This window comes from Dermacentor variabilis, unplaced genomic scaffold, assembly GCF_050947875.1.
Source record: "Dermacentor variabilis isolate Ectoservices unplaced genomic scaffold, ASM5094787v1 scaffold_13, whole genome shotgun sequence".
NCBI classification, from domain to species: domain Eukaryota; kingdom Metazoa; phylum Arthropoda; class Arachnida; order Ixodida; family Ixodidae; genus Dermacentor; species Dermacentor variabilis.
This window is the reverse complement of record NW_027460291.1, coordinates 19,640,676-19,663,708: the sequence shown is the minus strand read 5'-3', so window position 1 is coordinate 19,663,708 and position 23,033 is coordinate 19,640,676. Positions and strand designations below refer to the sequence as shown.

Genomic DNA, 23,033 nt, shown 5'->3' with positions numbered 1-23,033 from the left:
ACAGCACGCAGTGATAGTATGGCTTACACATATCCCTATGCCCCATTTCTCATTTTGCAGATGTCTTCAGCTGTTTCCAACTTCATGATGGCAATAGCAGCGGGCTACCTGGTGTACGTGTTCCTTGAGCAGCCCTTGGTTCTCGCCTGGGCCATGGCCAACAAGCGGCTTAACGAGCGCGCCACGGAGGCCGCAGCGAACGCCGAGAAAAGCGCCCTCCCGGTGATTGAGGAATCGCAGCACTCACCCAACTACCGGGGTTGAAAGCGCGCAAACACCGTTCACGATGCGGAGAAATCTGTGCTCGAAGGGGTCGACAACGTGCTCACAAATCCCCCCAGGGGTGCATTCTGTTTGCGTGAAGAGACCACGGTACACAAACGTTACCGGGACGCAGCAGTCGCTCGAGACAGAATCCGAACAGTCACAATAACTATCACAACGACATCTCGATCGCCTGATCACCGGCAGTTGGGTATTGATATGTATCACGTTTTGTGAATGGGCTCCATATACTTTCGTTAACATAACTCTCCAGGAGGATTCGCGAGTGCTCGTCGTAAGGCAGATATTTTGCCAAAATTTACTGGTGCGCTTGCTCTTCACACGGTATATTTTAGCACGTCATTCCACTAAAAGATAAATCATTTACAGATCACCTTTGACTGGACTGCTGCTGAGAGGTTTTTAACTTATTGGTGCACATTACTTGACATTTTGGGGACTCCACGTAGAGACCCGACTAGGCGAACGCGAGGCGCGAACATGAACGGGCATTTATTCGATAGACACGCGTATGTATAAAAACGCAAACGCTAAAATTTTTACTCTTGAGACTGCAAAAACAACATTTATCTTGTTTATCTTCTTATTTATGTTGTGAAAAGTTATCTTGTTCCTCATATACTTCGACACTCAACTAAGGACGGGATTCCATTCCGGTCACCCACTAGACAACCTGCGGCTACACGCCTTATTTTGATGAGTACGAAATCCTAAAATTACCAGGGTAAAGAAAAATGAATATAAATGTTCGAGGCACACGCAATTCGCAGGAGTAGTGATGTGGGCGTGCTAGTATGGCATCTTGATCTGAGTTTATTATATTGAATAAGACTGTACACAAGATGACAGGCAGCACATACTAGGCGCTAGCTTCTAACAATATTTTATTATCGAAAAAGTGGTTGTACTTATATACTCCGTCCGTTGAATCACCCTCACGTTTAAACGTCAAAAAGTTATAGCGACAAAATATTTAGTGATAGCTCAAGTCAGGCGCAAAAATTATTCTTTATTGCAATTATGTCGAATTCCTTATTGGACAGAGCTATTTATTTAGTCATTCATTTCAGGTACCCTCATGGCCCACAGGGAATTATTGAGGGGAGTGGTACACACATTTCAATAGATTTGTTCGAAAAGGTGACAACGCATATATATATATATATATATATATATATATATATATATACCCGCCGTGGTTGCTCAGTGGCTATGGTGTTAGGCTGCTGAGAACGAGGTCGCGGGATCAAATCCCGGCCATGGCGGCCGCATTTCGATGGGGGCGACATGCGGAAACACCCTTGTACTTAGATTTAGCTGCACGTTAAACAACCCCAAGTGGTCGAAATTTCCGGAGTCCTCCACTACGGCGTGCCTCATAATCAGAAAGTGGTTTTGGCACGTAAAACCCCCTAATTTTTTAATATATATGTTAAAAAAAATTATAACATAAAGTGAGTTCAAAATTATACAAATACCAAGAAACGCTAAATCACACAAAGAAAAGTTGCAAAACGCCACCATTGGCACAAATATGAACAAAGCAAATCAGGGGAAACAATAGATAAGAATGCGCATGATTACGAGGAAAAAGGAAATGGAACCAAAGCTATGGCAAGCAATAATGTGTTCATATTTTCTTATTAAATTCATCAAAGTCTTTCGAAAGTGCAATATCTCGTGGTAGCTGGTTCCAGTCCAACGATGTTTTTGGAATGAATGAATTCCTGCCGGATGTTGTACGGCACTGTGAAACACCAACTTTGCATGGGTGATCTAAGTGGGATGAAACTTATGTTGGCGGCGTGAGTAATGTATATTTAAGGGTGGAACTCATGTAGTAAATTTTTGAAAACAGACACAGGCGTTATATTTTCCTGCGCAGAGAGGGGTTAGCGACAATGTGTTTTTATTTCTGTGACGCTTGACAAACGATCATAGTTACGGAAGGTGAAACGTGCTGCTTTGTTCTGTACGGCTTCGAGGGCGTCGATAAGATAGTTAGTGGAAGGGTCTCACACTGAGTTAGCATATTCTAATTTAGAGCGGACAAGCGATTTGTACAGAATAAGTTTAACAGGTGTCGGGGCTAAGGAAAAATTCCGTTTCAGATATTCAAGCATGCGGTTAGCGGATGCGATGACAGAAATGATATGCGCCTTCCAAGCTAGGTTTGACGTTATAATGACGCCGAGGTATTTATAAGATGTTAACGGTGTTAGCAGGGAAAAACAAATAGTGTAGGGAGCGGGGCACAGATTGACGCGACGCCAAAAACGCATTACTTTGCATTTAGTCTCGCTAAGTGTCATCTTACATTGTGAACACCAGTTAGATATAGTAGCTAAGTCTTCCTGGAGTAGTACAGTGTCATTAGTATTTTTTATTTCCCGGTAAAGCACATAGATCATCCGCAAAAAGTCGCACTGTGGATGTTACGTTGTTAGGCACGTCATTATTATATACCAGAAAGAGCAAGGGACCGATAACAGAACCTTGTGCGACGCCGGAGGTCACAGAAACCGGTGATGAGTGAATGCCGTTAGCGTTCACGGACCTGTTGGACAAAAAGCATTCAATCCATCATAGTGCATTTTGGTCGATGTTAAGTTTACTTAGTTTGTGAAGAAGCAAACTGTGAGAGACTTTGTCGAATGCTTTGGAAAAATCTAAATAGATGCAGTCAACCTCACTGCCACGATCAAATATGAAGTTAATATCATTCATGAATATCAATATCATGAAGTTAATATCAGTGGTGGCTTACTAAGGAAAATGCAGAGCTTGTCGTCTGGTTTTCTATATGCACGAAATATACTTACCTGTATACCTCCTGCCTGAAAAAGTGAGTCAAGATCTGGAAATAGGACCTAAGTTCGCAACGAAGACCAAGAGGACCAAACTGGAGCTACTCTCTTTGTAGGTCGAGTGTCCAGTCCTCCCTCGGAAGACGTAGGCGTGAGTACGAACTCAGAACGTGTGGATGCCCTACACAAATGTAAACTTCAACGTTCGAAGTTACCTGTTAAACGCGTCGTGTCGCACCTTGTTGTACCAGTTGACTAAGAACGAGGCTCTGCAGCATTTTCATACAATAGCACCGACGAACAAAGCCAAGGAAGTGATTATTATAGCAGTGTGTAATAAACACAGAGAGATTTCATTGGAAAAAATTGAGAGCAGAACCGTCTCGATGTGCAGGAACATGAAACAACATGAGGCGCTCAAAGGAATGGAAAAAAAACGAAGATACTAGTCTCGATGTATTTTAACGCAAGAACGCGCCAATATCTCCCGTTCAAAGTGATTGTATCACAACAAGCCACGTGGCAGAAGTCTGCCACAATCTACTTATTCGACAACCTAAATCTACTGCTGGTAGAGATACTTTCATCAGAAAAAAATTCTAAAGATGTCCTACAGTTTGCGCAGACCAAATGTAACGATGGACCTAACCCCTTCTCAGCACATTTAAAAGGCTTGTATTATTTGCTACATCAGAATGATTTTTTAAGGTGTGTTCAATCATGTATATATGAATCTGGAGTCGTAAGGGTTAGGACGTCAGCAGGTTACAACCGCCGAATTTTTTAAAACTTTTAGAATCGTACATAAAATCATTTTTTTTTGCAAGATAATGACAGTCCCTACCTACAGAAGCAAAGGGTTTGTATAGGAGCCTGTCCATCCCCTTCTGAGCAACTTGTACTTCGCCAAACTAGGCAGAGGCTTGTCTGAACGCCTCAAAGAGTCAAACGTTCTTAGAATATTTACATTAGTAGACGATATTTTTCGTATTTGCTTACTGCACGTTAGAAAACTTAGACAATCAGTGTTCCTCTACTGTTGTTTCTGTTATACGCGAATGCCTTAGTCCACTGCAAGTTATCTTCGAAGTACCACCAAAAGAAGTCATAAAATTTCTTGATTTTTAATATACCTTCAGGGATGGCATGATGTGCTGGTGCTGAAGCTATAGGACCAATAAACCGTTATTGTCATATCTCCCGCCCATTCCAAATCGATAAAAAAGGGTTTAGCAAAAACTTGTTTACATAACCCACTTAAGAAATCGTAGCTGCATCAAATCGGCGAAGGGATGAAAATGCAGGCCACATGCCTACGTGATGCAGGTTATCCCAGTCAAGGTCTTGTATCAGCTGCAGACGGGCTGCTGAAGCAAGAGCAAGAAGCTGAAACCACCGATCGTCAGCAGAAATAAAGTAATAAGAAAGCAATAAGAAAGTAGCATTCATGCCAAATATCCGCCGGTTATAGCACAGCCTAAAGAAAATTGCACGGCACGGTAGCATTGATGTGGCTTTCTCTGCACCTAAAAAAACTAATCAGCCTTTGCAGAAAAACAATACCTCGGAAGAAATAGAGTGATTAGTGATGTCAAGTAAAACACAAGAATTTGTAGAATGCAATACTTCAGTTATCTATCGCATCCCTCTAACGTGCGGAAAATGCTACGTCGGGCAGTGAGGCAGATGTGTAGACGACAGATTGCTTGAATACAGAGGTAAGAACGGGCAAAGTGCGTCAGACAACTTTCTCGCCCTCCATTGCAAACAGCGTCAGTGCTCCCCCTCCTTCTCCTTCATTCAATTGTCAATACTGGTAGAAGTCAGTGAGAAGTGGCTAGAGTGATAATAGAAGCTGAATAGATTGCTACTATCGGGGAAGCGTGCGTCAATAAGCCGTCGCTAACTCTGTCCAGTGGAAAATTGAAGTTTTTGGGCGTCGCATGCGCTATTACTAAAAATGTTGCCGCTCTGATTTTAGGGACACGTACACGTGACTGTGACTGACGTGACAGAGCATATAAGTGCAATCTGGTTTTCGATAATAAAGCTTCGTTGGAAATTAGCGCTGTGTGTCTTCTTGTGTACACTCCCATTCGCGCCAAGAAACTCAGAGCGCAGCAGTGGTCCCAAATGCCTGAGTGCGCCTTCGATTAGACTTCTCAGCAAGGAGTTTGACTAAGAATTACAATTCGTTGGAGGACGAGCTCTAGCTTCATGTCACCGTGTGGCGTCGTTTTGATTTGTTCGTTTTTAGCGACGCACGAGAAGACTTTTTTGCGTTAGCGCGTCCTGTGTTCTTATATATACTGCGTTGCAAGATGCTTACTGTATATATATATATATATATATATATATATATATATATATATATATATATATATATATATATATATATATATATATATATGCGTGTGTGTGTGGGTTTGTGAATTTCAAATAAATATCGTTTAATAGTCGGCGCTCGTGATTTGTCCAGTATAGCGCTGTGCTTCGTGGGTAACACGTAGGCGCGATTGACAGCAGCCGCCACGGAAAAACCTACGCTCAGGCAGCGCTTTGCTTGGATATATGGTGTCGGCGGGCGCGCTCACCGCCTGCCTTATCGATGGCTTCCTCGGTGAACCGACGACGGCGCTCTACTCTGGCGCCAAGTGGCAGTGATCGTCGCCACACAGCCCCCCCCCCCGTCTTGCGCGGCACTTCTCACACTTTCGCCATGCCACCTTTTCCCCCACTTTCTACCTCCTGGTTCTGCTGCACCCTCCTTCTCCGCTTTCCTCCTCGCGCTCTCTTTTACATCGCCGTCTTTCATACCCCGCTGCGCGTTCGCTCTTTCATATGTCGCTGTGCTCGCTCACTCTGTTACACCGAGGGACGCCGACGCTGAACGCAGGAACGAGTGCATAAGAGCTGCGCTCTCAAAATTACGTTTTTTTTGCTCGAACGCCGGGGCGAATCCGCATGCGCTGCAATTCAGTGCTAAATAACCGTTGCTTCCAATGCTAGCATTGTGGGCATTTAGAAAAAATTAAATTAAATTATGGGGTTTTACGTGCTAAAACCACTTTCTGATTATGAGGCACGCCATTTTGGTGGACTCCGGAAAATTCGACCACCTGGGGATCTTTAACGTGCACCTAAATCTATGTACACGGGTGTCTTGGCATTTCGCCCCCATCGAAATGCGGCCGCCATGGCCGCGATTTGATCCTGCGACCTCGTGCTCAGCAGCCCAACACCATAGCCACTGAGCAACCACGGCGGATATTGCGGGCATGCGCTCGCAGCCGATTCCTTAATCACCTAATCTCTGGTATTGTGGCAGTTTGGGCATGTTGGTGAGACATGACTAAATATTCAAACCACACAACCAGAGGATGATGGCGAAACAAAACGGGAGACACACGAGCGCTGGTCTGACTCGCGTAGGATGCGCCACAACTCAATGGACGACGACGTCACGACGATGGGAAGATCGACTGGCGGTTCTCCAGGGAGCGCGTGAAGGCGAGGCTGCCGTTCGCTGGCTGACTGAAGAAGGTTGCCCACATCGTGGATCGTCGTATAAAGCCGACTGCGCCAAAATATGTAATAAAACTGCACTTGTCAGCTTCAAAACACCGACTGCATTTTGTTCTATGGCATTCCCTCGTTATTCTCTTTCCTACCCTGCCCATTGTCTTGTTTCAACTTGGTCTATTTGCAGGCCGTCATAGCATTCCTTCATCTATATATAGAAAACAGATAGGAGCACACGCAGGGGCGCATTTGTACTAGTTTTGTATTATAAAAACAGCAAAGGTGCATGCGTTTCGGGAGTTAAGATAAAATGAAGATAGTGATATACTGGCCGCAAGATAGATTTCTCCTGCGGTACGTCACATCGAGCCCGAGACGTCACAGCGTGACGTCACTGGCGCACGTGCCGCGACCCTGCTTGGCAAAACACAGCCGCCGCCGGCTCTTTGCGTGGTGCAGTCACGCAGTGCTTGGTGTAAGTGGGCGCCGCGTGGAGGCGTGATTTTCTTATTCTTTAGGTAAGTCTCCGCAATTCTCTTGCCAGCAGGATTAGCAGTATTGGTGTAGGAGAACATCGGCGTGTGGTAAACTGCGTGATGAAAATATGGTGATGCTGGCCTTTTTTAGTTCTCAATAGAAGTGTGCTGCGCTTGTTGTGGTTAATCGTGCGGCGGAAAACAGCGACCATATCGGCTCATCTTTGCGTAGGAAGACGGACCACATTGTTTGTGCGTGTGGGCACTGCGCCATTAGCAATACATCTCCCTTGATAGACTCTGGACACGTGTTTCGTGTAATAAGGCCGGTCGTTGTGATCGGGTGCCCATTAAACTTAAGGAGCCGTAACTATTTAACAAGTGAAAATAAATGAGACGCGATGGTTAGTTCGCGAACGTCTCTCGGTCCCATCGACGCTGTGGGCAGAAAAAAAATAAGAACCTTAATTTCCGCATATTCTATCGACTGAAATGCGTATAAATATAAATTAGCTCCTACAGCATGTTATGACCCCTGCCGAAGGTGTGTGTACACATTTCACTACAGGGAAGGCCCAAACGACAAACCACTGAAATTATCGCATGTTAACGCAGATCTCACTGGTGTTGAGTAAAACTGAACTTTCTTTATACTTAAACTCACCTTTAAGGCATGCACTTCATGGTTCAATTACGGGATTTAACGTGTCAAAACCACTTTCTGACTATGAGGCGCGCCGTAGCGGAGGACTCCGGAAATTTCGACCACCTGCGGATCATTAACGTGCACTTAAATCTAAGCACACGGGTGTTTTCGCATCTCGCCCCCATCGAAATGCGGCCGCCGTGGCCGGGATTCGATCCCGCGACCTCGTGCTCAGCAGCCCAACACCATAGCCATAACCACGGCGGGTGTACACTTCATGGTGCGATGATCCACAATAAACATGCAAAAATTGAGTCGTACGACGTCGAGAACAGTGAAGGAAGGCAGCAGACAGAACGAAGTTACCGCGCAGAGGATTGTGTACTTATGTAAGCTCTTGCTTTGTGCATTCACGTGCCATGACAAATAATCAAAATCCGAATTATGGCGTTTAACGTACGTAGGCTGCACGCGGCGGGCGCTACAAAGAAAAGGCTCGGGATTAATTTCGACCCCCTGGGGCATCTAATCACGCGTCTAAAGCACGGTGCCAAGTAGTATTTCCGCATTCCTCCCTAATCTGAATTTAGGCGCCGTCACTTGGCATGCCTCGACTGAGCCGCCGTGATGGGCATGACTGATACTTGTAGACGAAGTTACCTTGTATTTCCTTTAAGGCTACAGTGTAAACTGGGCGCAAATGAATGTCTTCACGACAATCCTATACAATTTTTTGTACGATGACCAGTGATTTAATGGAATTATAATTCCTTAATAAAGCGGTCTCTTTGGAAGAGTAATAAATTCTGACTATTTGACCTAAGGAAGAGACGCTCATAGGAAATCAATGCATGCTGATGTAAGGGAGCCATCCACTCGGTAACAACGCTACGTTGTTGTACCGGTAAAACGGGCGACGATTATACTTTCTAAGCACAGTTCGTAAATGCTGCCACTACAAAAAATAGCAATATGTCGGAATCGCGGTCGCGGCATGCAGTTGATATACAAGCAGCGTTCCTATGCAGAGAGGTCGCCTGAACGCTCCTTGCCAACCAGAGCCCGCTTCAACAGTTGACTGATAGGAGGGGGCACTCGCAGTGACGTCACGCTGTTCGCAAACAGGGCGATTATGAGACCCGTCTGTTCAGCCATCCCAGTCGAACCACTCTCTGTGTCTTATTTAGAAAATCAGCGGCAGAGTTTACTGAGCGGCGCTCTTCGCACGCAATTTCTTAGCCAGAAAGTTATTTCGCTGAGATAAGGGCGCAACCGAAGTGGCAGCGCATTTAACTTACGTCTTCGTACGAGAGTGAGGAGGAAGCAAAGCTGGCACAAGAAATAAGAGCGGTCTACTGATAGCATGACCGTACGTCATGCATTAGTAGGCGAGGATGTATTCTTACAGCAAGTCACTGCACACCCATACTCGACATCATGCTTTTCCGTGCGTCTGCTAATGCATCGGCAAGCGCAACCACGCTCACCCGCTCATCACACCATAGAATCGCAGTGCAAGTTACTGAATTATGGGGTTTTACGTGCCACAACCACTTTCTGATTATGAGGCACGCCGTAGTGGGGGACTCCGAAAAGTTTCACCATTCGGTGTTCTTTAACGTGCATCTAAATGTAAATGGTGTTTTCGCATTTCGCCCCCATCGAAATGCGGCTGCCGTGGCCGGAATTCGATCCCGCGACCTCGTACTTAGCAACCAGGGCGTGTCTTCAGGGCAAGTGTTACGCATTCTTTCATTTCTGTGAGAGACAGGTCTGATGTACACATGCTGACATATTTGGAGCCGAAAGAGACGCTCGGTTGGAGAAATTGCTGCCCAGGTCTGCCAGGCTAACCCCGCCTGTATGCATCAGCACCGCTGCCGTATTACGAAGCGACTAAATTCTTTGTTTCCATACTAATTACTGAAATAAAAACAGTTCCAATATATATAGTTCATATGGCCACAGGGCAAGGGGTCTAGCAGCCCTGTGTCTATCGGGATAGTATGTGTTGGAGCTGCACACGGTTGCAGGTGCGATCCAATGCCACGCATAGCTCAATATCAGCTCCCTCGCCAGCCGGTACCGCCAGTAAGGTGCTGGTCGACCGCCAACCGAGGGCGAAACTCGTGCTCCCTTCACATAGGATCCCCGTCGGGGGCACTGGGAGCTATGAAAGCAGCCCTAAAAAGGAAATGCAGAAAGAAGCGGTCGCTGCACCGACACTCCTAAATTATGACAGAAAACTTCACTACGTAACATCCACACCTGCAAGGTTCGCAGCCTTTGACATCGTATCAGCGTCCATCGCTTCTTCTTCGCTTCTCCTCTGCTGCTTATAAAACACGATGATGCCCCGCAAAAGGCCAACTGTTTTACAGGTTCAGGCGGCCGCATTCCGACAGAGGCGAAATGCACAAAGGCGCGTACACTTCAAATCTGGAGACCGCTATTAAATCATAGGTTGATGATGTCAGGGCCCGTAGCCCCTAACTACGTTGTCTGTCATAGGCTAAGTGGCACCTCTTAGAATTCACGGCTAATCTGTCCACACCATCACAGTTATAAGCGCCAACATTGCTATAAATTTACCAGCCTCACAAGAACACACGTTCCAGTGCACCTCACAATACTGCACAGCACCGTACATGAAGCACATAATAATATTTGTGGTTTTACGTGCCAAAACCACTTTCTGATTATGAGGCACGCCGTAGTGGAGGACTCCGGACATTTTGACCATCTGGGGTTCTTTAACGTGCACCTAAATCTAAGCACACGGGTGTTTTCGCATTTCGCCCCCATCGAAATGCGGCCGCCGTGGCCGGGATTCGATCCCGCGACCTCATGCTCAGCAGCCCAACACCATAGCCACTAAGCAACCACGGCGGGTTACATGAAGAACATAGCGGTTCAACATTCTAGCTTGATTCAGATCAAATCTGTTGAAGTTCTCGATCTTGCTACACAGACGCACTTTTTTCAGAGCAGTCACTGCACATATAGTACGATGCCAAGGTGGCGAGGCGGAAGTGTTATCGAAGCGGCCCCCAACGCTGTTCTGTAAACACGTGAATGCGGTCTCGCAGTACGAAGCGAACTGCGCCTCAAGACCAACGGTCCATTAAAATTACGGACGAATTAACGGTGTTGTAAAACATCATCAGCGTAGTTTTATGTTCACTGCAGGACAAATGCCTCTCCAAGCGATCTCTGATTACGTCTAATCTGCGCTAGCTGATTCCCAGTTATGCCTGCAAATTTCCTGATTTCATTACCTCGCCTGATTTCCTGCCGTGCTCGATAGCGCTTACTTTCCCCTAGCACCCACTATCTGTTTCTCATCGACCACCGATTATCTGCCCTATCAATTTCGCAGCCTGCCAAGCTCCTATTTTTTCCTTCAAGTTTCAGCTACCAGTATCCCCGTTTGCTCTCCCATCCACCCCGCTCTCTTCCTCTCTATGAGCGTTAGGAAGAACATTTTTGTTCAATCGCTTATTTGTGCGGTCCTTAACTTATTCTCAAGCTTCATTGTTAACCTACAAATTTCTGCCCCATATGATAGTACTTGAAGTATGGAATGATTGTACACGTTGATTTTCAACTGCAGCGGTGAGCTCCCGGTCATGGTTTGGTAATGTTGGCCGTACGCACGCCGGATCATTTTAATTCTTCTGTAAATTTCTGTCTCATGATCAGCGTTCCCTGTGAGTAACTTGGATAAACTTACTCCTGCACACAGTCTAGAGGCTCACTGCTGATCATGAACTCTTATTCGCTTGACAGGTTATTTAATATTACCCTTGTCTTCTGCATAATAATATTCAGCCTACTCTCATACATTGCCAGTTAAGGTACTCCATCGATTGTTGCAATGAGTCCCAAGCATTACTGAAGAGGGCAATCTCATCGGCAAGCTTAATGCTGTTGAGATATCCGCCGTTGATCCTCGCCCTTAATCTTTCTCAGTCTAATAGCTTGAATACTTCTTCTAAGCCTGCAATGAAGCTAATTGAACAGATTGTGTCTTCTTGCCTGACCGTTTTCTCGATAAGTGTTTTCCCCTTTCATTGCGGGCAATCAAAATATGTGAAGCCAGAACTATGACTAAGGCACAGTCGAAGTCTGAGACGTTGCGGATACGTGCGCCGTGACTGAACGTAAATATGGAAGTTGCACATAACTGAAATAATTATTGAGTTCTCAGTTGATTCCCACAAGCACCACAGCCTTGATATGAAGTTCTTTCAGTGCTCGACTACAATCCATACAATATGCACTTACACCGCTAATTACACAAAATTTCGTAACTTCGTCCAAATGCAATGAATTAAATGAAAGCGCAGAAGACAGCACACTTCAAGCGACGCAAGTTCTTACCTTCCTGATACGACGGGTTTTAGTGACCACGCTCAGCGTCGCGCATGCTTCACATTGTACATATCACGATACCAGGACACTGTGACCCGTTCTTCAAGTTCTCATGTTGACCTGATTTTTGCGAAGCATTCGCGAAGCATCGTAAGACTGTTGCCGGTTGGAAGAAAATTATTTCGCAGAAATCACAAACGCCTATGAAGGGTTTCTTAAGTAAGAGGAGAAAACCATAAGAAGAACATCGCACGAAGCGACCGAAAGACGTGAATGACATCATTTCTCACAGGATTGATGTTAGTCTGGGGTTTAGAATAAGCATCACCAGCCAATTATGAGAGGACGATAGCTGTCGCTCTTCTTTGTCGTCTGGTCTTGCCATGTTCGGTTGCCTGTTGCTGTCTTTGTGCATGCAAAAGATAAAATTAGTAGTGGCGTTTTTCTGAGCGTTATACTGCTCGCTTTTTACGAAAAATGAAGTTCAGCATTGCCATTTGTTAGGCGTGTTGGTAAACTGCAAGCATATTTAACGCCAACAAACAAGGACTGGAGGCAGACGACATTACAATTCTGGCATCGTCTCCCTCCCGTCCTTGCTTTCAAAATATAGTGTCTCGAGTGATACTCGTCAGTCATCATCATTATCATCATCAGTCTGGCTACGCCCACTGCAGGGCAAAGGCCTCTCCCATACTTCTCCAACAACCCCGGCATTGTTCTAATTGTGGCCATGTTGTCCCTGCAAATTTCTTAATCCCATCCTCCCACCTAACTTTCTGCCGCCCCCTGCTACGCTTCCCTCCTCTTGGAATCCAGTCCGTAACCCTTAATAACCATCGGTTATCTTCCCTCCTCATTTATGCCCTGCCCATGCCCCCCCTTTCTTTTTCTCGATTTCAACTAAGATGTCACTAATTCGCGTTTGTTCCCTCACCCAATCTGCTCTCTTCTTATCCCCCACCCCTCAACGTGACACCCATTATTCTTCTGTCCATGCCTCGTTGCGTCGTTCTCAATTTAAGTAGAACCCTTTTCGTAACCATCCAGGTACTGCTCCGTAAGTGAGTACTGGTAAGAGACAGCTGTTAAACACTTTTCTCTTGAGGGATAATGGCAACCTGCTGTTCAGGTCTGAGAATGCCTGCCAAACGCACTCCAGCTCATTCTTCTTCTTCTGATTATTTCAGTCCCATAATCTAGATCCGTGGTCACTATCTGCCCTAAGTAGATGGATCCCCTTACCACTACCAGTGTCTCGCTACCTATCGTAAGCTGCTGTTCTCTTCCGAGACTGTTAAAAATTACTTGAGTTTTCTGCAGATAGATTTTTAGACCCACCCTTCTGCTTTGCCTGTCCACGTCAGTGAGCATGCATTGCAATTGGTCCCCTGAGTTACTAAGCAAGGCAATATCATCAGCGAATCGCAATTTACTAAGGCATTCTCCATTAACTCTTATCCCCAATTCTTCCCAATCCAGGTCTCTGAGTACCTCCTGTAAACACACTGTGAATTGCATTGGAGAGATCGTATCTCCTGCCTGACGCCCTTCTTTATTGGAATTTTGTTACTTCCTTTGTGGAGGATTACGCTGGCTGTGGAGCCGCTACAGATATCTTTCAGTATTTTTACATACGGCTCGTCAACATCCGGATTCCTTAATACCTGCATGACTGCTCAGGTTTCGACTGAGTCAAACGCTTTCTCGTAATCAATGAAAGCTATATATGAGGGTTGATTATATTCCGCACATTTCTCTATCACCTGAATGATAGTGTGAATATGGTCTATTGTTGAGTAGCCTTTACGAAATCCTGCCTGGTCCTTTGGTTGGCAGAAGTCTAAGGTGTTCCTGGTTCTATTTGCGGTTACATTAGTAAATAACTTGTAGGCAACGGACACTAAGCTGATCGGTCTATAATTTTCATGTCTTTGGCGTCCTGCTTGTTATGGATTAAGATTATGTTGACGTTCTTCCAAGATTCCGGTACGCTAGAGGTCATGAGGGATTGTGTATACAGGGTGGCGAGTTTTTCTATAACAATCTGCCCACCATCCTTCAACAAATCTGCATTTGCCTGATCCGCCCAAGCTGCCTTCCCCCTTTGCGTAGCTCCCAAGGCTTTCTTTACTTCTTCCGGCGTTACTTGTGGGATGTCAAATTTCTCTAGACTATTCGCTTTTCCATTATCGTCGTTGGTGCCACTGGTACTGTATATATCCCTGTATAACTCCTCAGCCACTTTAGATATCTTATCCATATTAGTATAATTGTATTTCCGGCTTTGTCCCTTAACGCATACGTTTGATTCTTGCCTATTCCTAGTTTCTTGACTGTTCTTAGGCTTACTCTGTTCCTGAGAGCATGCTCAATTCTATAATTGTTATACTTCCTTACGTCAGCTATCTTAGGCTTGTTGAATAACTTGGAAAGTTCAGCCAGTGCTATTCTAGCTGTAGGGTTAGAGGCTCTCATACATTGGCGTTTCTTAATCAGATCTTTCTTCTCCTGCGATAGCTTACTGGCATCCTATCTAACGAAGTTACCACCGACTTTATTGTACACTCCTTAGTCATGCCCATAAGATTGTCGTTCATTGCATCAACACTAAGGTCCTCTTCCTGAGTTAAAGTCAAATACCTGTTCTGTAGCTTGATCTGGAATTCCTTTATTTTCCCTTATACCGCTAACTCATTGATCGGCTTCTAATGTACCAGTTTCTTCCATTCCCTCCTCAAGTCTAGGCTAATTCGAGATCTTCTTGTTTTTATATACCCACTCGTCGGTGTGGACATATAAATATAAAGCTGCGTGCATGTTGTGTGTGTATGCGTGCGTGTATTCGTGTGTGTCTGTGTGTGTGGACTCATGCTACAATATTATTGCTTCGTTCGTGTCGTGTATTTCAATTCACAGCATCACTCTTGTTCAAGCAGTCCGCGTGATTTATGTATGAATGGTGGTACGTGATTTCATTCCTCATTTCTTTTTTTTGTGTCATCGTGCTCACGTCCCGCTTCATATCAGGCAAGATGGTCATCCTTCGTGCGCATAAGTTGGTTCACACCATAGGCCACCAGAATGAGCAAAATCCTGGGTCCAGACACTCCGTCACTTCGACTTAGTGCTGAACTGAAACTATGAGCTATATACTAGAAGGCCGCGGCTAACAGCCCAGAAGACAACAACGAATTGGGCAACAGCAACAACTTTTGATAATTAGAAACGTTAGGCGTGTTTTTTTCACTGTTTTATCTCGCATGGGGAATTATAGCTTCGAAGCAGTGTAAAAAATAATTATCCGCAGCCCTATGAGCAAGGAAATGGTCGAACTCGAAAAAAAAATAGGCCAGGAGTACGAGGGCGATGACGGCGACTCGTCACCGCCCTCGCAACCCCAAAATTACTTACTTGCAATACTTGCACAGCAACTAGCAGTCTCCGTGGGGCTAAATGAAAAATTTCCATAACTTTTTGATCGCTCAGTTCGGGACATATGTTGTATATTATTTGAAAGCTAAAGAGTAGTGAGGTCATGCTTGCTTAACAAATGTCTAGAGATTAGAACCACAGTACAGTTTTGCTTCTTGATTTCAATATGCGCCATGAACTGCATGATTACAAGACTAATTAGTGATTATTTCAAGTACCCACCTTCACAGCGCAGTTTCTTGTGCAAGTAATTTGCTGCCTTTTCAGGTATCTACTGAACGAACTGAATATGCTAGCTGCATACAATTTTTGTGAATGTTTGTTTAAACTAAAGGAAGGTATCCTGTACCACTGAATACTTTTCAGTGCTAGACATAGGGACTAGATGCCATCACACAATGGTAACCCGAACCATGCAAATATCCTAACAGGGTTAACTCGAAACAAACAAAACACATACACAACTTTTTTATCTCAAGAGAAATAGTTCAATATAGGCGATCATTTATTTAAATTATAGAAGTGTTTTGAAAGCACTTGCGTAACAGTCGCTATCTCTAGAAAGTTTGGAACGTAACGAGGTTACTTTATCTATTTTTTAGCTCAAGACCTGGAAATTTAACTGCATTTACAGGATTGAAGCTCGGGCTAATCGGCAGGTGATTAGGAATCGTGATAAGCAGTGTGACAAACATGCAGAGGAAGCAGAACCTACACATATGCATCGTCCATTCGGTCCATGGTATATATTACCTTGTATTAGCCTAATTAATGTGTCTTGAGAAGACAAAGCATGGATGGTGCTGTGTCTGCATATGGAAGGCTTCTGTCCACATACAGCAGGTTCTCTTAACACCGAGTTAGTATTTAACTACCGATTACAGCTGAATAATAACATTGTTAGGAGGAAAGACGCAAACGGCAAGATATATACAAATATATTTATAAAATGAATACGCTGCTCTCGGCCAAAAGGCAACCGCTCGTACTAGTCTCAAATCGTCGTCGCCGTCATCTTCACACCCTTGACTTCTACTCAAGGGTGTGAAGTAGTGCTAGTCCGTAGCACTACTCCCAGCGGCACAAGCGCCGTGCCGGAGAGACTAAAGGCGAGGTTCAGAAGCAGTGTAGTAGACATTGGGCCTACTGGTGTAAATGACATCGCTGGATGCCAGAGTAGAGGTTGAAGTAAAACTGACAGGAGAAATTTCGTAGGTCACTGGCGTCACCTGGCGCAGCACGCGGCAGGTTCCCGTGTATAGGGAGAGGAGTTTCTCTGCAAGTCCGACATGACGAGAGGATGTCTAATGGACCACAAGCGCACCAGGCGACAACTGATCGTCACGGCGACGGGCGTTGTAGAGACGCTGCTGAGTAGTTTGCGAGGCCGTCAGTCGATTACAGGCAAGCTGGTGTGCATGGTTGGTCAGGGTGACGTCGTCACGCGCATACTCTTCTTCTTGAGGTTGCAGGAGGAAGAAATGCTGTATCAAGGAAGAAGGTGGGTTCGCGCCCGTACCATAGAAAAATTGAGAAAATCGGGCGGTGTCGTGCCGAGCAGAATTATAGGCAAGTTTGAGATAAGGAAGGCAATATCTCAGTGATGGTGGTACTTCGAAACGTACGTGGACAGCATATCTGTGAGGGTTCGGTTTAGTCGCTCCGCCAGTGCATTGGTTCGACTATGGTATGAGCTGGTCAGCTTGTGTTTGAGTGGAGAAGGAAAGCATAATGTCGGCGATAACTGTAGACAGAAACTTACGACCACAGTCAGTAAGGAGCTGTCGCGGGGCACCATGAAGCAAGATAATGTGATGCCAGAGAAAGTCTGAGACGTCAGTGGCACAAATGGTCGGGGGAGAGCCCGTGTGATGGCGTATTGGGTGGTGTAACAAGTTCCAATGGCTACCCATTTGTTTCCTGAGAATGAGGTAGGAAAGGGGCTGAGGAGGTTCACTAATCCAAAACGGAAGAACGGTTTCACAAGAAAGGTGATCGGCTGGAGATGACTGGTAGGCAGCACTTTGGGCGCTTTCCGACTCTGGCAGGAACCACAGGCAGCAACATAGCGTCGGACTGAGTGAGCGAGACGGGGCCAATAGAAGCGGCGGCGGACACGGTCGTACATGCGAGATAGCCCAAGGTGTCCTTTAGTATATACGTCATGGAGTTCAAAGAGCACAGTCCGTCGTAAAAGTTTGGGCACGACAAGAAGGTCAGATCCGCCAGAAAATTTCTTCGGTACAGAATGCCGCACTGGAGGGCATATCGGTGAACTAGGCGTCGGTAGGCGAAGAGTGCAGACGCTCGATGAGTGCTCGCAGCGCTGAGTCCCGGTACTGCTCACCGGCGATGTTAGCGGACACACACAGAGAGAAAGTGCCGTTGGCTGTGCTACCGTGGTGTCGACAGGCTCGTCGACCGCGTAGCGAGACAGGCAATCAGCGTCCTTGTGGAAGCGGCCAGATTTGCAGATGACAGAATAATAGCATTTTTGTAGGCGTACCACCCAGTGAAAAAGTCTCCCTGTAGAATCTTTCAATGAGCTCAACGAGCAAAGCGCGTGATTGTCTGTGACGACTGTAAAGCTTCACCCATATTAGTATGGGTGCAACTTCGCAACCGCCCGAACTAGTGCCAGCCACCCAGGCTCAGTAATGTAAGAGATGCGCTCAAAGTTTGAGGGGAGGTCGCTGGCGTGAGCGACAACACCGTACTTGCTGCGCTGGCGTTGTGCTAGTAGCGCGGCGATTCCGTGGCCGCTGGCATCGGTACGGACTTTGGTAGATGCGGAAGGATCGAAATGCGCTAGAACTGGCGGTGTTGTGAGAAGGTCGAAGTGATGGGAAAACGCAGAGGTCTCGCTATCGCCCCACTTAAAAGGGGCATCTTTCTTCAGAAGATAGGTTAGTGATCTTGCTATGGCTGCGAATTTTTTCATGAAGTGGCGGAAGTACAAGCAAAGGCGGATTAAGCTGCGCACATCCTTGACCCGCTTTGGAAGAGAGAAATGCGTAACAACGTGGATTTTGCCTGGGTCCGGTTGCTCTCTATTCGCATCAACGAGATGTCCAAGCACGGTAATCTAGCTGCGGCCAAAGTGGAACTTTGACGCATTGAGTCGCAGACTGACTAGGCGAAAAAGGTCCAGGACTGCTGAGAGACTTAAAGGTGTGTCGCGAATGTTGGCGAGAATACTGTAAGGTCGTCTAAGTAGCACCGGCACGTGGACCATTTGAAACCGTGAACAAGGGAGTGCATCATGCGCTCAAATGTGCCCGGAACGTTACATAGACCGAATGGACTCACTTTGATTTGATAAAGACCGCCGGCTGTTACAAAGGCAGCCTTCGCGCGGTCTAGATTGTCCACGGTAGTGTAGCGGTAGCCGGAGTGGACGTCAACAGATGCGAAACAGCCAGCGCCATGGAGGCAGTCAAGAGCGTCATCACGGCGAGATAGGGAATACACGACCTTTTTTGCTTAGCATTTTGCGAACTTATGCGTGAATAGCTTGAAGCTAAGCCCGCGGCCCTCGATACGGGCAGCAATGAATAGGAGGGGCATCCGCGGTATTTATGCGATGTCCAACAGCTGTAGTTTGGGCCAAGGGCCGATCATTAAACTCGAAAATATCGCGGTATGAAAACAGAGCGCGGCAGCACCGCCATGACAATGTTGCCTAAGGTACCGCTGTTCATGCAGGTTTTCTACTCGTGCCTGTGCTAGATCGCTGAAGCCGCAGCGAAATCTTTCGACATCGGACGCACCAAGATTGCCGGCCTACACCAATACTTTGGTGAGAGCGGTGTTTCTGGCCAGTTAGCTGAGTGCACCTGCACCCTGGAACATCGATAGGCGGATAGCTTTTTCGGCTCGCCATCGGGGGGCCCGATGACGTCGGGACACATGGCCACACTGAATCCGCTGCATGCTACAAATGCTTGCCCATCAGCTACCGGCTTCAGTGTACAAGGCAGCACCGCCGTGACAATGTCACCTGACGTGCCGCCGTTCTTGCAGGTTGGTGACCGAAGATATGGCTTCCATGGTTATCTTCTTGCTGTTATAGTGTTGCCGTGTCCACGAATTGTTGTTGACTATATATGCGGCTGTTTTTCTATTGCGGGCCTGTTATTGAGTATCTCTGGGGATGTGGAGTAGAATCGAGGACCAGTAACGGAAGATATGTGCAGGGAATTGCTACAGAATCCCAAGGAAATCTTGTTTAACCTTATTGCGGTTCAAGAAGAGGAAGACTCTTTTGAAACAAGAATCTTAGACATGCAGAACCAGCTTCTTGTCGAAACTAAGGTACAGAGCTTAGACGAGACTCGGAACAGCCTCTCAATACTTGAAACAATTGCGGCTGGCCGCTGTGTTGAAACTCTAGTCTGGCCAAACAGGAGGATGATTTAAATATTCGTTCACAACGAAATAACCTTATCTTTCCAGATATAGTTGAAGATAAAAATGAAAATGAAGAAACTTTTTAGCACGATATCATTAGCGCTACTTTAAAAGTACATGCAACTTCTATTGAAAGAATCCACAGGTTATGCCAGAAGCTTTCTGGTAGAACGCGCCTACTCATCCTGAAGGTGGCCGACTGTAGAGATAAAATGAAAGACTTGAAAGAGATAAATAAATAAAAGATAAAATGAAAGATATAACTGATAATGACCCGAACAATATTTCCGGAATGCTGACCGAACTATTGGCTGGGCAGGAAATGATGGCCCGTGATATCGCTGATATCAAGGTTTTCCAGCAAACTGTTAACAAGCGTTTCGACGCTCTGGAATCCCGTGTGGTCGCCCTCCAAAAAACTACCGCTGATCCTAGAGTCTCATTTGATCATTCTTGTTCTGATGTACGCTCTTTATCTCGGGTCGTTTCGGAACTAATCAATAAGAATGTTGACCTTGAAAGTCACTCCTGAAGCAACAATAAAATTTTGATTGGACTTGGTGAACACAACGCTGAAAACACACACGCGCTTTTGTCTAATGTACGCCAGTTTTTCACAGAGAAACTTCAAATTGAATGCCCGCCCATCGAACGCTGTCATAGAATTGGCACGAAACGTGAAGGTAGATCGCGCCAAGTTATATTACGAGTACTAGACTTCAGGAACATAGTATAAATAATGAAAATTGTCTCAAAGCTTAAAGGAACAAAATTTTATATTACTGAAGACTTGTCGGCTAATGTACGTGTCATTCGCAAATAGAGTTGCAGGCAGCAACCTCTTTTTTTCGTGACCATGGCTCTGTGGTGAGGTTGCGTTATGACCATGTTTCTATAAATGGTGTCCGCTACAGGTGGAATAATACAGTTAACGTCCTAGTTGATGATTCAGGTCTCGCTGCAAACACCGCAGTGAATAATTCCTATCTTTCTAAAGGCTTGCGAAACATTCTCCCGGCTACGTCGTCTTCAAATTGAGATATCCGCGACTCTCACAAGCTTAATTTATTGAATTTGAATGCAAGAAGTCTAGTAAATAAGTTCCCGCCGTTTCTTTCCCTGGTAGCCTCCCATTCCCCTCATTTCATTGGTGTCACTGAAACCTGGCTTCACGATCATATATTTTTTTAATTCACATGCCCTAAAGGCCCTTTACAGGCATTACATAGGGGGTTAAAGAATACAATAAAGTGATCATATTGCATAACACAGTGAACAATTAGAAAAGCATAAACATGCGCTCAGGAAAACAGGGAACATATCTGTATAAAAACAAGTGTTTGAGAACACGCACACATGTGGACCACAATTCTCAAGACAATGTAAAAAAACACACTTCTGATAATAATCTATTAAGGACCAGCACAGGGTAAGCACTTTAGTTTGTTCACAAATGCGTCGTAATTATTTTCGGAAACGATTTGTGCAGGTAGTTTATTCCAATTATTAATGGCAAGGAACAATGGTGAATGACGCATAAGTTTGGTGAGAGCTATTTTGGGTTGCACTTTGAGGCAGTGGTCTAATCGGGGGAAAATGCGATGTGCTGGTTTGATATGAGATTTTCTGAACGTTGAAGGATTGTGATAGAGCTTGTCAAAGTGACATAGCAGGGTGACAAGTCTTCGCTTTTCAAGTGAGCCTAAATTTAGAGATGATTTAATATCTGTGATGCTGGAGTAGCGAGCGTATTTCCTTGTGATAAACCTAGAAGCCTTATTTTGAAGTGATTCCAGTTTATCGGCAAGATAAGCTTGATGCGGGTTCCAGATGAAACTGGCATATTCTAGTTGAGATCTGACTAAAGTTGTGTATGCTAAGAGTTTGGTTGCCTGATTTGCAAAGTACAAGTTACGCCGAATGAAACCGAGGGTTTTGGATGCTTTAGTGGTTACATATTCAATGTGTTTGTGCCATGTCAAATCAGAAGTAATGTGGACACCTAGGTATTTGATTGCAGGAACTTTTTGAATGTCCACGTTACCGATAGAATAAAACATGGGTTCCGTGACTCTAGCCGTCGTAAATGTTACAAGTTTTGTTTTTAAACGTTTATTTCCATATGCCATTGTTCGCACCACTTAACGAGTTTGTCAAGATCTGATTGCAAAGCATTAGTGCCATGAGGGTCAGTAACCTTTCTGTAAATAACACAGTCGTCCGCAAATAGTCTAATTGTAGAAGTGAGGTTGCTGCTTATGTCATTAATGTAAATAAGGAAGAGGATCGGCCCGAGCACCGAACCTTGAGGCGCACTAGACTTTACATGGGTTTGTGAGGAGCAAAATTCACTGGCAGACACGAACTGCTGTCTGTTAGTTAAAAAGTTAACTATCCAGTTCAAGACATTGTTGTTTATGTTTAGATTTCTAAGTTTAAATATAAGACGATTGTGAGCAACATTGTCGAACGCTTTGGCAAAGTCGATGAATACGGCATCAATTCTCATTAAATGGTGTATAGCGTCGTGCAGGTCGGCCACGAGTTCAAATAACTGTGGCTCGCAGGAACGGCCACACAAGAATCCGTGCTGGTTTCCAAAAAAAAGTTCTGCTGACTGAGGTACTTCATTATTGCTGATGATATGTTCCAGAATTTTGTAAGGTATACTCGTTAATGAGATGGGCCGTTAATTTGAAAGGGCAGAAGAAGCTCCAGATTTAAATGTAGGTATAATGCGTGCGATTTTCCAATCGTCAGGCACAATTCCTGTATTAATGGATTGCTGAAAAATTGGGACGAGTATGCGAGCTATCATTGGTTTCACTAACTTGAGCAATATTGAACATATGTCATCGGGTCCGGGGGCTGAATTACTCGGCAAACGCTCAACAGCTTGCTCAATGCCTTCCTGCGTAATTAGGATGTCATTCATGTCAGCGTTTATACTAGTAGCATTGAAACTTGTGGGAAGTGGCGTTTCGTTAGTAAACACGGAACTGGAAAATAGGTTCAATTCGGTGGCTACCTCTGATGGCTGAATATAATCACCGTCTTTTACTATTGTTATCAGACTAG

General features: G+C 45.2%; 1 protein-coding gene across 1 annotated transcript in view; it reads left to right on the top strand.

Moving 5' to 3' along the window:
• The window catches only part of LOC142566832 (nose resistant to fluoxetine protein 6-like), a 339,215-nt gene extending 333,800 nt beyond the window's left edge, over positions 1-5,415 (top strand). Inside the window, exon 15 of the mRNA XM_075677724.1 lies at positions 61-5,415. Within this exon, the coding sequence (XP_075533839.1) occupies positions 61-264 (204 nt within the window). The 3' untranslated portion in view covers positions 265-5,415. The remainder of the gene's footprint in view (positions 1-60) is intronic.
• The last annotated feature ends 17,618 nt before the right edge of the window (positions 5,416-23,033 follow it).